Source organism: Cebidichthys violaceus, unplaced genomic scaffold, assembly GCF_023349555.1.
Source record: "Cebidichthys violaceus isolate CVI_PGR_0920_01 unplaced genomic scaffold, fCebVio1.0.p SCAF_7, whole genome shotgun sequence".
NCBI lineage: Eukaryota > Metazoa > Chordata > Actinopteri > Perciformes > Stichaeidae > Cebidichthys > Cebidichthys violaceus.
This window is the reverse complement of record NW_027176927.1, coordinates 5,395,939-5,412,592: the sequence shown is the minus strand read 5'-3', so window position 1 is coordinate 5,412,592 and position 16,654 is coordinate 5,395,939. Positions and strand designations below refer to the sequence as shown.

The following is a 16,654-nucleotide window of genomic DNA, read 5'->3' as shown; positions in this document are numbered from 1 at the left end:
CCAGCTCCCAGAGGCGGGAGCAGAGAGTGATGTCACAAAGAGGGAGGGGTGAGTGACGTAATTCTGGTAAAGTCTGAAAGGGAGGGGAAGGAGAGAGGGAGAGAAAAAGGAAGCTCTTCGGTAAGTTTTTGTGTGTATTTATCCAAAAGAACACAAACTTTCACAAACCAAAGGTGTGACTGGAGGCCTTGCGTGGGGATCAACATGCTGGAGAGACCTGAAGGGAAGGACGGACACCAGTTAGTCAGCAGTTGAGCACAGCTGATGACATCAAATATTTACAGTTTTGAAGGCCTTGGGCCTAGAGAGACTACAAAAAAGGTAAGCAAGTCACTCTTCTTCCTCGGAAAATAGAAAGTGTGGGTGAAATGGTCACAAATAGATGCTGTCACATTCATCCAATGTCTTTGCTTGTGAGCGGATAGTTTCCAGAGCAGCACAGTGTCTGAACTTGCTGGGTGGAAGTACAGGAACCTAATGGTTGACAGTGTTGCATTACAGGCAGAGAGGGAATCTACTAAAGCCTTTCTCTGTGTTTGTGTCCAAAGTAAACGGACGTGTTGCTCCAGAGCTTCCTCTCCGGATCGCTCAGACCCTCGGACGGAGAAAAGGAGTGATCATGTCCTCTGAACTGAACTCCAGTCTCACCAGTATTGACTGGCTGCCTCAGCTGGGAATCAGCAGCCTGCGCTCGGGGAAAGAGAGAGGAGGAGGCGAGAGGGACAAGAAAAAAGACAGAGGGAGGGAGAGGGGAGACTTCCTACCCTCTCTACCAGACCCCTCCCATTCCAACTACAAAGGGAAACCCCCCCACAGCTATGCCACTCTCATTGCCATGGCAATAGCAGCTGCACCTGAAAGGAAGTTGAGTTTGAATGACATCTACACCTGGATCAGTGACACGTTTCCCTACTACAGCCGAGCTGGCCGCGGATGGAAAGTAAGTACTGCAGTTACTAAAGTATAAGTTTGGAGTTATTGGTTTGGTAATTTGTAACCAATATTATTTGCATCGTCGGCTGGTGCACGATTGACTTATTACAACACTTTGTGTCCTTAACAGAATTCCATTCGGCACAATCTGTCCCTTAATAAATGCTTCAGGAAAGTTCCTCGGCCACAGAGTGACCCCGGCAAGGTGAACTACTTTTAATAAACTTTTTATTTTATGACATTGTAAGCATATACGTGCTGTTTTTTTGTTGTTGTTTTTTTAAGAACTTGCATCATGTGAGATGGATTGCTTAAAAGAGAGTAAAGCTGGAAACTTGTACTGTATTTGTAGGGTTCCTATTGGACGATGGATGGACCTGCAGAGGCGAATCAAGTGAGGGCACTTAAGCGTCCCTATCCAGAGGAGGATGTATGTGGTTTGATATTACTCACTCACTAACTTGTTAACTAGAAATCCTATATTCTTCAAGTGTAAAATACCCAGAAGTGTTGAGAAAACACAAAAAGTACATTTTGGCATTTTAGCCCCATATTTAACTTTTTACTGCACTACATTTACCTGACAGCTGTAATTAGTAGTCTCTTTTTATTATGATTTTAAACTAAAAACGTGCAATAATGACACCACCAGTTTTCGGTAACACAGTTTTTCCTGATACCAATTTACTTTGAAGGGTCAGTTCAACAAACAAACTGGTTTTGGTTTTACTTTGTCCAGGTTTTGAAAATACATGAGATTTTGAAAAAATTATAAATTAAACTTAATGGTCACAGAATTTAAGATTTAAAATACAACATCGTCTTTCCAGAAAAAAAATCTCCTGGTTAATCTTGATAATGTGCAGTCAGCAGTTTTAGTAAGGGCAACTTTATATGAAGAAATTGTTAATATAAAAAATGGTTGACATCAATTTTTAGGGATAAGTCAGCATTCACTTACATTGCATTGGGGTGGATGCAGAAATCTAAAAACCAGGCATGTCTACATTAAAAACAATATTTCAGTATTTGAATTAATAATAATAATTTTGGGTGGACCAACACTTTTAAAGTAATACTTTCCTTTTGGATTTTAATACTTTGTTTCTACATTTGCAAATCGTAATGCTTTGCTGTTACAGGTTCCTCAAACACCGGTGACACAAGCAGAGCGTAGAGCTCCTCCTCACCAACCAGCCTCCCAAACAGACCAACTTCTCAACACAGAGCAGCTGGGAGCCCTCCAGCAGCAGCCCCCCCGCCCTGCCTCCCTCTCTCCTCCCCCATGCAAGGTAGACTCACGTTCTCCCCTCTTTATCACAGTGCAGCAGGGCTGCAGCATCTAATCGAGTGTCTTGTCTTCACAGCAACCGTCCCCCTACATGCCGAGCCCCGTGTCCACTACCCCCATCCATCATCAATCTGTCTCTCCTTCGGCTGGGCTCAAACCTGCTGCCTCCACGTATTCCATCAATTCCTTCCCAACTCGCCATCCATCCGGCCCCACTTTTTCTATTCCCGCTGCCTCTGCTACACCTCTGTCTGCTGCCAATATGTCCTCTCCAGCGGCTCCCTCTTTCTCATCTGTTCCCTCTTTCTCCTGCGCTCCTAACTCGGTGCCTGTGTCTGTTTGCACTGGGTCAGGACCGACTCTTTCGTCTTCATCTGTTGCTGCCCCTCCTGTTGTCTCTTTAAACCCCTCCACTGATCCTCCGCTGCGTTTCACCTTTGATGAGATGAATTTACCGGACTTGTATGCGTCTTTCAAGTCTCTCTTCAAGACCATGCGGGAGAGGGGAGGCTCGCAGTGTAAGTACTGTGTGTGTCCAATAACTCTATAAAGTATACAATATACACATGGACAGTTTGGATGAATTACTTCTTTTATGCTCTTTCCAGCGGATGCTGCTCCTCTGGCTGTTCTGAACAATGACACTACTCCACTTCACACTCCGACTCTGCTCCCAATGTCTCCTCACCCTGCACCACCTCCAACTGCTCCAACAGCTGCACACCCTCCTCAGACAGAGCGCATTCCACAATACAGTGAGTCTCATATTACCTTATCAAGACCAGAAAAGCTTGTATTTGAATTAAAAGCAGCAACACAACACAGGAAATATCACTGCTTTCTAAAGTTATCTTCCTCCCTTCCACTTTAGCGGTGCCAGCTGACTGGTTCATTAACCCAGATTCTCTGAAGGAGAGCTTCCGCATTGCCAGCAATCTAGACTGGGCAAACATAGACCTCTCTGGTCACCCAGGTCTGTGCTGTTCACCAGAGTCTTGTTCAAAGGGCCGCTTCACACAAATCACAAAATCACATATTCTCTCACCTCTGGGGGTTGTTTGGGTTTTATCTGATGAGGTTTTGAGATATTTTTGATATGGTTATACAAAACACTCATGAGACTGTGAATATTAGACTCATGAATACAAGAGTTGAAATGTTAAGTCGATCAGGCAAAATGAAAAAGAGTTATTTTTCAATCATTGGTTAATCATTTTTATAGTAAAAACACAAAACACTTTCTTCTAAAATCTGAAGATGTTATGCTTTGATTTTGTTTTATGTGATAGCAAACAGAATATCCTTGGATTTTGGACTGATTTTCAAATAAATCAAGCAATTTGAAGATTTCAATTATATTGGGAATTCTATAGCCAACACGATTGACTGATTAATTGAGAAAATAATTTGCAGATCATTCAATATCAATAATGTAAAAAATCTGTTAAACACTGTGAGTGCCACCAATTAAATTGAATTTGTCTACATTGTTTGGGGAGCAGGGAGTACTCTTAGGGATGGATATCTCAAAACCTCAACAGATACAAAATTAAGACCATCTTCACAGGTAGATGTCACTTTAAGAACATGTTTTGTCATTTGCAAAAGGATAGGAATGTTAAGTAAAAACATCTGTATTTTTTAAATAGTTACCCTTTTTGTTGTACTAAGAGGCCCTCACTTTCTGTCACTAGACTTGCTGGAGAGCATGCGGCAGGCGGAGCTCAGCGATTGGGCCCTGGACCCGGCGCTCTTCACCTCCCTCTGTGACTCCCTGAATCGCTTCTTCACTCACCGAGGCATGATCACTTCCGGGAATAACTCCCCATTAGCCCTCGGTGCACCTCACTCCATACAGGTCCCACCGTTCACGTCCAATCCCCCTCCTACCCTCGCCAGCCTCACTCACCCCTCACCCCTCCCTTACTCTCCCACAGTTCACCCCGCCAGCGGAGTGCAGCCACCCCGGAGGGCTCTGCACATGCAGGGACAGGGCCTTCAGAGACCACAGCTAACACAGCCTGCAAACACAACCGGTAAGACCCAAACCCTCATCTTCAAAAATGGGATTTTTGTTTTTTCTCAATGTAAAGGAGAAGTTATTTAAATAGACATCAATTCCTCCAATCATTTATCACTTCCTTTTTGTTGTGTGCTACCTCAGTCAACGTTTCTCTTTCTGTCTCAGCTGGGATGCAGCCTCAGTCTATGACACCACGACAGCGTCCTCCATTAGTGAGTCTGCACAGCAACAGTGAGGAGATCCAGGATGACTTTGACTGGGATTCTCTGCTCGGTTGACCCTCGCGTGTGGAGAAATGATTGCAACAGAACTTTTTCAGAGAAATATGGCGTCTTCACTAAAGTCTATGCAGAGCCTGCATCACTTGGAGCTTCTCAGAGACAGTTTGGGATCAAGTTTGTCAAAAATGACTGAACGCTGTATTACAAGGTTGAAAAAGTTGTACAATGTTTCACCTTTATTCAAATTCATATGCTGTAATAACTTTTAGCTTTTCTTCTGCAGGTAATTGGCAGGGTGTTTTTTTCTGTTGAATTTTAGATTCATAAACATGTTCAAAAAAGAAAGTAAAGTGTAAAATTATTTTTGTCACATTAATGTTGAGATGTAGACTACAGAGCAAGCATGAAACAAGCCAAACGCACACCCTGTGTTTTTGTTTTATTTCATAAATTCCTTTTGATTTTTTTCCATTTTACTTCTCAAATGTGAATGTTCACAGTCATCACCACACAAAATTCAACCTTACCCGATAAAAGAGATATTTTTTTCTTGATATAAAATAACAATAAATTCATCAAACTAAATTAAAAGAACAGCATGGAGCATGTCGTCAAGTCCCATTTTTTTTCTTCCTTTCATTTGTTGAAACAATTGTCTTTTTTCCCTCTTCCTCCCTGAAGGAATGAGAGATGAAACAGGTGGACAGTGGTGCTCTGGGACACCTGGACACCAGGGATCCCATTTGAAATGGGATTAGAAAAAACTAATGCTTCTGATTAACAAAAAAAAAAAAGATATTGTGAAACATGATTGGCAGAGAAATGTGTGACCCTTATAATACCTCATTTGAAATCCCAACATTACATAGTATTTATACAAGTGACAATTTTTAAAAACTAAAATAATGGATGTTATTTCTTCCTTTCTGAGTCACTGAAATAAGGTCCGACACAGGAGAAAATTGGAGACATATATTGATACATTTACACAGAAACAGACATTTGCACTATTGCATTCTCACAAATAAGCATTCATATTCTCATTCGCACATTGCTGCAAACACACACATTCAACAAACATCCTTTTTCAACATCAGACCACAAATGTCAGAGCTCTCTTTTTACAATGAGGGAAAAAAAATAAGCATTTGATTTCAATGGCATCATCGTGTGATTTTCCTTGTTTATTTGTTCCCAAAAAAAATTGGAAAAAAATAAATTAATTCAAACATTAAATTAAATTAAAAGTGAAATAGTTGAAACGATTTGACCACATGGTGCCTGAAATGTTAATGCAGGTTTTCCAGTCCGTATCTCTGACTGACCGTCTGGAGTTCATTAAACATGATCCTTCATGCACTCTTTTCATTTCAGTGATTCAGTGTTTGTCTTCATCCTAGAGGGAGAGAAGAGGAAGAGGCAGGTACAGTTTCTCTGTTCAGTTAGTGGCTATGTCCCGTCTCCCTCCACCTCTCTCTCAGTGCAGTAATAGTACAACAGAGTAGAGTGACACTATTGAAAAAGCCTCCTGCGCTCACAGACTTACCTTCATCTCAAGATAGGACTGAAAAAAACACAACATGAAGAACGATACATAACAGGATTAAAACAAAATAAATAGATTTCTATTTCCCGCCCACAAACAACCCATACTGAAATGAAAGGAACTAAATGTGGTAAATTATTCTGAAATAAAATAGTGCTTTTTAAGGAAAAGATAAACTGAATTTTTTCTTTTTTCTTTTTTTCTTTAAATATAGAAATGTACACATTTTTTTCTTTTTGGACACAAATTGTGTTGAGGGGGGTGAATGAAGGGGGCAGCAGGTACGACAGAGGAGGTTGAAACGGGTGAGCGGAGTAGTGGTGACACTTCCTCAAAGGAGAAAAGGGTTGGTGCTCGCTCCTGTCGTTCCTCCACCTCCCATTGATCCTCCTGCTCCCATCACTCCTCCCGTTCCAGTGGGCCCACCCAAAATCAGCTGGGGAGGTGCTGCGGGCCCCAACAGAGCCGAGCCTGGGGGGGCCATTGGCGAGAGCCCGCTGTAGGGCATGCCCATGGGGCTGGACTGCATCATGCCCAGGCCCATTCCTGGAGCCCCCATACCCACACTCATTGGCCCCAGGCCCATTCCTGGTTGCACCATGCCCAGCATGGGGTTGGGAGGCACAGGACTGGAGCGGAGGCCGCTCAGGCCAAGTGATGAGGGCTGAGGTGAGATGGAGGTCATGGGTGGAGCCACGCCGAAAGGGTTGGAGGAGGCCGGTGTTGGAGAAACCCCCCTACTGGAAATGGTGCTGCCTGGAGTCACTGCCATTCCAGGAGCAGGAGATGAGCCTGAGAGTCAGAGGTGACAGTTAGGCAAAACAAACGAGTCTTTTGATATCTGCCAGTACATTATGTTCAACAGATTTTTATATAATTTATTTTATTTCTCTCCATCAATGTTTTCAAATCTGGAAACAACAAACATGTTGGTTAATTGATTAGCTAATAAACTGAAAAGTAAAATGATAAACATTCATTAGTTTCCGCTTCTAAAGTGCAAATATTTTCTATCTAGAAAATAATTGGCAAATTAGTCGATTATGAAAATAATTGATAGTTGCAGCCCTTCACCAAACTGTTACCAACTATTAATTCTGCAACACTTTCCTGTAAATTATTTACTTTCCCATATCACTTGTCAACAATATTTCCTTAATTGATCATTGAAAACATTTCCTGAACATCAAGACATTGCTCTTTCCCGAGAGGATCAGCTTTACACTCATTTCTTGTTTAAGCTTTTAAAGGTTTCTTGTATTGTAAGTCTTTTATAGTTGCATTGACATTTTCCCAAAAAAGCTTTCCAGAAAACGCAAGTATAGTTTGTCTCCAACATTGTTGTTGTCGTTTGTCTGTTAATTGTTTGCTTTTGATTTGGGGTGTTCAGAAGAACCCCGTTTGTTTTAGCCAAACTTTCTCCATACTTGTGAGTTAATGGCAGTGCATTGTGGTATGAGACATTTAATCAGATCTTCACGATCGCTGTAACTAACCTGTGTTCTGGAGGAAGGGGTTGTGTGCTGAAGAGGAAGAGATGGAAGGAGGCGGCGGCTGTTTGGGTTTGGGTTTAGACGACACCAGGGAATCCAGATCCACCAGCGCTGCGTTAGGGCCGAGGAAGGACTCGGGAGTCTTACGAACAGGAAGTGAAGAACCAAGAGATGAGAGGTCAAAGGGCACCGGCGAGCCTGTGCTGTCACAGCCTGCTGCTGGGGACCCTTGTCGCTCTGGGTCTCCTGAGGAGGAAGAGGAGGTGGAATAGAAACAGTAAATCTTAATAAAAAAATAAAAATAAAGAACTGCATTACAACAGATACTAGACGAGGATGAAATGTAGGACAAGACAACTGTTGTGTGCATGCAATTGAAAATCTGTGTGTAATGTAAAATCCCCTTTTTTTTTTTTAAGTGTGTACCAGTACCTCAATATTTGTGGGTCTGTGTAGCTTTAGGTGGGAATGTACCTGTGCCATTTGTGTGTTTGGCGGTGCCACTCCAGATGTCGGAGGTGACAGGGTCAGAGACAAGGACAGGCCCGTCCCTTGCCCAGGGGTCTACTGGCCCCCCCGAGGAGGACGTGCTGGGTGGCAATGGGGGACCCCAGGGGTCGGCACTGGGGGGGGTCACAGCTACAGGGAACGGGAGGAGGAGACGCAGGGGAAGGGGAGGGTTAACACCACAACGTACATTTACAATCCACAACAAAGTAGGGAGCTGGGCTGGGTTCCAACACTGGTGTTTCTCTCCTCGACCTCTGCAGTCCCACTAACTTGACAAGGACAGGTGAGAGCAGATGTTCTGTAGCTGTCCACCATGTTACTTTCACCCACTCAATATCTGAAGCTCAGTGGAGGTAAAGGAGAGATGATAAGCAGCTACCCCATTCATGAAAAGGGCACAAAAAAGGGTGAGAGAAGAGACAGCTCTGGTTGAGACACAGCCAGTCAGTCCTGAGTAGAAACAAGAGGATACAAATCCCTGGTTTAGACACAGAGGGAGAATGGATTTAGCATGCTTGCTTTCCTCGTCACAAACTGAAAGCATGTGAGTGTGTAAGATACGACAGCATGGTGACACAAGAGAAAATGTAACATGACAGGAAATGGAACGGTGGAGTGAAGAGGAGTAAAAAGTTGAGAGGTCTTCACATCCTCTTTGGTCATCAGAGCAGGACACACTTCTGCTTTGATTCCCACAAACCTGCCCGGCTACAGGGTTGATATGCGACCAGTGTTGTAGCTGCTTACCCGAGCTGCCCCAGGGGTCGACGTTGTTAACCCGGTTGGACGTCTCTCCCCAGGGGTCCGGGGGAGGGGCTATAGTGGGTGGGGCTCCCCCACCCCAGGGGTCAGAACTTGTAGGAGATGTGGGTGACGCTACCCCCCACGGGTCTGCGGGGGCCGCGCCCCACGGACCAGAGGCAGCAGGGGCAGGAACTGTTGGGGGAGGCGAAGGGCCGGCAGAGCCCACAGTGGCGGCGGCAGCAGCACCGGGGACCCCCCAGGGGTCCGCGGCACTCAGTTCCATCAGAGCCCCCTGTGAAAGAGAATATATTATGAACTGATGTTCCTACAGTGGTTTTTAGGGAATTCACAAATCAGAGAATTAGAAGGAGACAGAGATGCATACATCAAATAGAAACTGAAAGAAATAAGATTGAACTTCTGACAATAAATTCTTGGTTCCTTGTCTGTGCATTGTCAATGTTGACAAAACTGCCACAAGATTTCTATGACTTTATTCTGCAGTATGTAGACATGTTTACAGTCACAAACACTCGTTTTGAGGGCAATCTGCAATCAGCACAGAGACATTTGTTTCTAAGCTAGTTTATCATGGCAGTGTAACTGCCATGATAAACTAGACACTTGAAGTTTGACCAACTTTAAAACAAAAAGTTGAATCAGCATGAAACCCCAAAATGGATACAGGCAATCAGAATATACCTCACCCTTTGGACATCAAAGCCCCATTTGGACAGGATATTTAAATGGGGATTTACATATTGACGAGTGATTGTGATATCTTCCACATTGGCAATGTCTGTAACATGGATGGTACGTGTGCTCCTTTATCTATTCAACTGAATATGCTGTCGTTATGAATATTACTACTGCAGTTATTATTATTATTATATTATTTCATACATACCTCCTCAGGCTTAGTTTTCTCCCTCCTGCTCTCCTCGAGGGCCATCTGCAGTCTCAGGTCATCACCTCTACGCAGTCGCTCTTCCTGCCAATCAGACATACTGATGTCAGCAACCTGAGACACACAACCTCGGAAAGCACACCACAGGTACAGATTTAGGATCAGTTTACAACTCCACAATTTAAGTCTGAATTGTTGGGAGGGGAAACTGAAAACCTGATCTTTAAATCATCGTCTTCAGTCAATGGAAAATGAAGAGAAATCAACCAACCACGGCATTATTTATGAGTTTGAAATTTTCTATAATTCTCAGTTTTCCACAAAACATAATCAAAATCAGATGATGCTCATTTCACAAAGAAAATAAGCTCACCCCGGTGCCATGGCTACCCAAAATAAAATTGAGAGCCGTAGAAGTGTTGTGGCGAGGTTTAACATGGATAGGATCTGAATCATCACAAACTGAATACTGAGGTTTAAATGCAGTTTCAACCAACAGCACCATTGTAGGAGCGGGGACAGCTACAAAGCAGCTGTGGTTAGTTCACTTGCTGAGATGCTATTGGCTGATTTTAATCTGTTTGTGCTCCTTGTGGTTCATATGCTCATAATGCTGTGGATTAGAGAAAAGTACCAGTCACTTAGCTAAGCCCAGTTGAGCAGAGAAAGTTACAATAAAGAAAAGGAGTGGAATTTAATCCATTTAAAAGAAAAAGGCCTCTATAACCCCTTGCAGATCGCCCCAGGACATCCCTACCAAATACCACCTATTATAAGGAGGATTGACTGTGAAAACAGCAAAACACTGACTTATCCATGAGGAGACGGCCATCTCTGCTACAGAAATCAGCAAGTCTTATGCATTGTGCCACTAAGCAACAATAACAATGGCATCAACCTTTAAAGTGGTAGAGTATGTGCAGGAGTAGTTGATCACTTGCATACAACAGGTTAACACGGGTTGCACTCGGGGAACCTGGTACAAGGAAGTGACAACAGCAGGAGACGGGTGGAAGGAAAGAGAGCAGTTCAAATCAAGACTACAGTTGAATGCATGCTATCAGAGAGGACAGGAAACCAATCAGTGATGAATTTAGTCAATTATGATGAATATTTGCCAATGCCATGCAAATTCAATTAGCGTTAATCAATTCTTTAGGTGTTCACTTTCAACATGGATTTGAAAAACACCTGCTAGTGCAAACTCCATAATAGAAAGTGATGACACCAAACACAATGATCTCAACCAAGTTACTGCAGTCTGATGCAAATTTGTATCTTGAAGGGAGATGACACGTGACAAATATGAGCGTAGATTAATTGATTGATCAATACTTGATGTGCGTTTGAGAAATTCCAAGAAAGACAGATAGCTGATGACTGGAGGGCCAGTCAGCAGGGCACACTCTCTGCCCCTGACCTTTTGTTGCATCTCTTTGCTGAGTGTGATTGCATAGCTGAACTCTGCGTCCTCCAGAGGGTCCTTGCTAGTCTGGGGGAGGTCAGGCATTACATGGTGAGAGCAAAGCTAGATGTATGTCGTGAATAATATCAGTAATATCCCTCTGTGTACACAGGCGGTCCCACATAACTGTACAAAGTGCAAACTTAGCTGTAGTTAGTTACAGTTATGCTTTAAAGCTTATCTTAGGAGAGCATTAATGTAGCTGTGCTTGTCTTGAATATGCTGCTTTGTGTTACCTGCTCTGCCTCCTCTTTACTCATGGCTAAGGCCAGCTGGAGCTGCAGGTCTTCCTCCCCAGTGCTCTGTGGCCAGGCCTGCTCAGGGTCTGCCCCTCCAGAGTGGGAGCCCACTGACAGGCTGCCCCCCAGGCTGGGTGCTGAGGGAGCTGAGGAGGCTGGGGCAGAAACAAAAAAAAGCATATGCGCAGATGAGAGCTTGTATTAGGCCATCAGCCACTAGGAGCTAATGGCTTTTTATGTTACTATGAGCCCACCTTTCTCTCAGAGTGTAATAATGTAACTTTGAGCATTGGTTGAATCTTTTAAAACATCTATTTTAAGTACCAATCTCACCACTGGAGGTCTGTGCCATCTTCTCTTTGGTTTTGAGGGCGTGGATCCTCTCCTCTCTTAGTCGCTCTTCATCTTTCAGCAGCGTCACCAGCTGTTTGGCTTTCTCTCGCACATTCACCCCCTGAAAAAAACACAGGCACACAATCACATGCAGCAGTTTTTTAAAAGTAAATATATTAACAGATATTAATTGATTTGAATTACTAGTGCTGTTTTTACCCAGCGCACCTTATTGTTAGTCTAACAGTTTATTAACAGTTGACAACCGATAAAAGCTTTACCGGCTGGCTTTGTTTGCACAAGAGGTCATAAACTCATTGTAAAATGTCCTTGAATGACTCAGAAATGGCATGTTTGACAAAGCGCGCCCGCATTCCATAAAGTGGACCTTACTCGCTAATCACATCCAATTTTCTGTGCAGCCTTGTGAACATGGGTGTGTTTTTTTACCTGGTCTTTGCCGTCCCTGTCTATGAACTGAAAATCCTTGAGGGTCTGGACTGCGTATATGTTCTCTCGGCACTGTTGGGCAACACGTTCTGAACCGGTCTTGATCAGGTACTCCATAAGAGTCATAGCCTGGTGGGAATATAAATCACAACCAATGACCAACAGTAGAAAAAGGTCTGGATAATTAAGTGGTGGAAATGCAACTATTACAGCAGTTTGTAGGCTGTTAGATTCTACATCCATTCACACACTAATTACTACAAAATCATGAAATATACATTTCATAAAACAGCAGCCATATATAGGCTGTGTCTGAAATCACTCCCTTGCTTACTCATTTCCTACACCTATACATCAAACACTCAATAGATTAATCTGTAGTTTGCAGTAAAGCGACATTTAACACACTTCTGGAGCATCATCATCATCATCATCATCATCCTGCATCCTCAGCGACAGGTGAAGTGTTGCACAACATTTATTCCCAACTTCAACACAAACACAAACCTTGTACACGTGTCTCCAGTTCTTGCCGTGGTCATTGAGGCGCTTCCACACCATGCTCATGATTTCCGAGAAGGCCACAACATTGTATGTCAGATCAGCGATCTCTGACATCAGAGAGCTGCTGGGGCCCCACGGGTCATTGGATGTCGCCTCTCTAACCTGGACAACATCAACACAGGAAGGGACAAACTTCAAATCGTCCTCCATCCAAACTGTCTGTGATAAGAATAATTTAGGGCTGATACTTTGTGACATTTTAAATGGTCCGCAACATTCCGAGGAGCAATGCAAACTCAATAATAACACAAGCCGGAGAGAGAGGCCACCCTAATGAACAGATAATGATTAGATTTAGCTCATTATGTTTAACCAGGGGAAAGAGTGAGGAGGTGGCTTCCAATTAATATTAGATTATCAGCAGCTACGTTATGTCATATGTGCCAAGCAGATACATCGGCTACATTTAAAACATGGACGTATGGGGGATGTGGGTGTAAGAAAAGAAAAAGGAGAAGAAGAAAAGCCAGATAAGCAGAAGGAAACACAACCTTGATTTCAGCCTCTGAATAGTTGTGGACGATGTTCTTTACTTGTCGCCGTAGCGATGAGGTCGACATGGCAACGGTCTGGCCGTCGAGTTCTGTTGCAATCTGAACAACAGACGGAGAAGAAGGGTTGTAAAACATAGTTAGGGCAAAACAAACAGCGACATGAGGCAAAGAACATTGGTATTTTAAACAAAGACACACAAAAAAAGTTCAAAACACCAGAGAAGATGTATGCATGGGTAAGAGTCTGGATGAGAGACCTTGAGAAGAACAATCAGAGTGTGAAAGGGATCATTGTGAAATGTGACTGCTGCTATGAACAGGGGAAGAGAGACAGCGTCATAAACACCTGTTACACAAGAACGATGCAGAATACGGGTCGCTCCTCTCTGTGTCTTGTGTTTTTCTGTTTTGTGTGCCACTCATTCACGGAATGCTAGTTCTCAGTTTGTCTGTTTCTTCCAGTGGCAACATTGGGTCCCAAAACCCACAGGCGTAGGGAGATGAAAACTCTGGAGCGAGATTGAGATGAACATTAACAAAAAACCCTGAACGAGCAGAAAGATCACTGCTAAATCACAACAAATAGACAAGAACAAGCTCAAACTTAATACCAGGTCTAACTCTAACACAAGCATTAGAAAATAAGGACAAAGCAGATATTCAGCAACAAACTCACATGACCTGTTGCTGATCCACATGCCTAATGGTCTCAGATACAACATATTAGTTATATACTTCATCTTACATATCAAAGTCAAGTCATGAAGCCCTTTTTATTCTCTTAAGAATAAGAGTTAAGACTCTTCCTGAACCAATAAGACGCAGAACGGGAAAAGACGTTTTGTGTTGTTTCTCATACTTCACAAAATAACTAGAATGTCACAGTGGGATTCACAAGGAGCAGCATGTTTTAGGAATAAGATATAAACATGTATCCATTTACTTCATTTCAGATGGTAAAATTCCTTATAATTAGATTGCTAACACATCTTGAACTCATATGACCTGGCTGTAACATCCAGTTGATTGTGAGTTTACATAGGATGAATTACTAGAACACTACAACAGTGTGGATAAAGACACAGGTCATAACAGTACAGACTTTCTATGCCAATAGATATTATGCAAATATGAACTTAACAATACAATACGTGCAAGGGCATCTCAGAACATACAGTTCAAGCTCCTGTTACTCCTACATTACTTCTATTAGCTTTCAACAAGAGGTTGTGTGTGGAGTGAGCATGTTATGAGTAAAAACTGGATGATAAACAAGTGGGGAAAGAAACATTGTCTTGTGCAATGAACAATGGTTTCTGGTATCAGGATCTGAATGTGACATTAACATCATGGAGTCCTGTGTGCTGCTGGTAGTGGTGTAACGGCATGCGGAGAATGATTTTGTGGCACAATATTGGATCCCTCCGTGGGCATTGTTTGTATTTGATTGCTTACACAGCAGGCTTACACATTGTTGCTGACCATATGCATCCTTTCACTGACACAATTTGAATTTGCTCACCAAAATAAATGTTTATAATTCCTTTAAAACTTGAACGAGTTAATTCTGGTCGTAGCAATGCAAAAAGCAACGTACTTTATACCCGCTTCTCATAGTTTTAGATAAACCGTTTTCAATTTCAAAAAGTAAATTAATTCAATAACAAGAATGAAAATGTTTAGAGAATCTATGCATTTGGAAATTACTATTGGTTCAGTTTGTAAATATACTTTGGTAAACCAGAAATATGACAAACATGCTGTACTAAGACAACTGTGCTGTATACTTTAAAAGTGTTTTTAAAAAACCTGACACATAAAGTATAGCATGTCAGTGTTTAGAGTTGTAGGTCAGACAAATGGGAGAGACCATGTTGCATAACTGAACATAAGGCAACTATTGCAAAAGCCAGTTCAGAGACTCCTGAAGCTCTGTATCAAAGTTCAGACACATCAACTAATCTTTGATAAAGGAACATACCGTGCCCTTTGTATCTCAGGTTGTCTCAAATATCACCACGATCTGTGACACTTTAAAAAAAAAAAACATCAGGTGTTTTAATTAACTAAGTTGAACCTGGGGGACAAAAAGTACACAATCCCTTTATCGTGTAGTGTGACTGACATAGGCCTCACTTAGATCAGCAGACAGCTAACTAGATCAGTAAGTACCAAGAAATCCCAGACACGCCTGTGTTATATTGTGAAGCTCTGCATAGACAAGCAACAAGGCTAAGAGTTGTCACTAAAGCTAAGCTAACTTATCCCCCCTATCACTTGCATGCAGTTGATGTTGAACAGCCCCACGAATAAGTTATCCACGCCCTGTTTGCACAAACAGATAACGTTAACAACTGACAACAACCGTTAGCGTTAACGGTCCCTGTCACACCCAACGTTACCAAGTTAGCTAACGTAATGTATCATTAAGAAATCATCGTCAACTGACGTTATGCTCGCTAACCCGGTAACGTACGTTGGATGTCACACACAGAGTCAATTGGTACCCTGACACACAACTGTCAGACAATTTGTATGCGGAAAAACAAGTTTTTACGAGCAATTACTAAAGCTAATTAGCCTTAAAACGTAAGCCGTCATCTGGTACTTACATTAGCCACTTAGCAGTAGAACTCTCTCATTCTCACATAAGCTAATCGAAACAGTTGGCTAGCACTTTGACACCAGAGGTTTGGAGTAAAGTAAAGTGTGAAGAGACGTACAGGAGGGTGTAGCTGGTTACGAACTGGCAGACAAACTAACGTCAAATTAAGTCTAATAATCTCGCCACAACATCGAATCACACCAGATTATAAACGGACGTTAAGGTTACCTGCCAGTTTGACTGATAAAAAAAATCACTTGCTGCTCTCTTGTTGCTGCTAGAAAAGATTAGCTGGCAAGCTAGCAGATAGCTAGCTAGCTCCTGCTAGTTAGTTCGCACCAGGACTGCTAAACTGTACACGCTTTAACAAGGACACGTCCTGCTTTAGGACGAAGTTGGATGTACACATTTAAATCAAAAGCCCAAATGTCAAGAAATACTGACGACACACCACAATAAAAACATCCAATCAAGTGTGTACTGACCCTGTTGTAGCTTGAATGTACGAGGAGATGGCCGAATTTCCGCTTCCGTTCTCGACTACAGGAAAGACCGCACCCCCTGTAGCTTTGTTTTGCTGTGATGGTAGTAAAAGACTCATGAATAATTAATACAAATTAAAAAAAGTCCCAAATGAAAAGATGTACAAAAAGACGTTTTGTTAAAGGTTTAAGCCTTCAAATGTGAGAGACGGGGACGCAACGTTTGATTGATTGTCTGGCCTAAATTTCTTATTTCATCAAAATCTACCCACTGTCTATGTAGGGGAAATAAATCACACCCTCGTTCACGCTCTTGTGTATTCTTTTAAGAGTTTAGATTGTTCATTTTTGTGT

The 16,654-nt window shown here is 42.5% G+C and overlaps 2 protein-coding genes across 5 annotated transcripts; one reads left to right on the top strand and one right to left on the bottom strand.

Moving 5' to 3' along the window:
• Positions 1–81: 81 nt before the first annotated feature.
• foxj2 (forkhead box J2) lies at positions 82–5,071 on the top strand. 2 transcript variants are annotated; one of them, XM_068736509.1, is made up of 11 exons: positions 82–321; positions 549–940; positions 1,064–1,138; positions 1,286–1,363; positions 2,076–2,225; positions 2,301–2,742; positions 2,833–2,979; positions 3,096–3,197; positions 3,919–4,023; positions 4,162–4,260; positions 4,413–5,071. In XM_068736509.1, exons 2-11 carry the CDS (start codon positions 620–622, stop codon positions 4,523–4,525), a joined length of 1,632 nt encoding a protein of 543 aa, XP_068592610.1. In that variant the 5' UTR covers positions 82–321; positions 549–619; the 3' UTR covers positions 4,526–5,071. The 2 variants fall into 2 exon arrangements, with proteins under 2 accessions (XP_068592610.1, XP_068592608.1); XM_068736507.1 differs by having other exon boundaries at positions 3,919–4,260.
• Positions 5,072–6,245: 1,174 nt separating this feature from the next.
• On the bottom strand, positions 6,246–15,607 carry epn1a (epsin 1a). Of its 3 annotated transcripts, none has more exons than XM_068736504.1 (12): positions 13,560–15,607; positions 13,211–13,312; positions 12,663–12,821; positions 12,156–12,284; positions 11,697–11,826; positions 11,370–11,527; positions 11,089–11,160; positions 9,669–9,752; positions 8,765–9,053; positions 7,982–8,146; positions 7,511–7,753; positions 6,246–6,806 (listed from the first exon to the last, which is right to left on the bottom strand). In XM_068736504.1, exons 2-12 carry the CDS (start codon positions 13,277–13,279, stop codon positions 6,346–6,348), a joined length of 1,959 nt encoding a protein of 652 aa, XP_068592605.1. In that variant the 5' UTR covers positions 13,280–13,312; positions 13,560–15,607; the 3' UTR covers positions 6,246–6,345. The 3 variants fall into 3 exon arrangements, with proteins under 3 accessions (XP_068592605.1, XP_068592606.1, XP_068592607.1); XM_068736505.1 differs by having other exon boundaries at positions 11,706–11,826; XM_068736506.1 differs by lacking the exon at positions 11,089–11,160 and having other exon boundaries at positions 11,706–11,826; positions 13,560–15,606.
• Between the last annotated feature and the right edge of the window lie 1,047 nt (positions 15,608–16,654).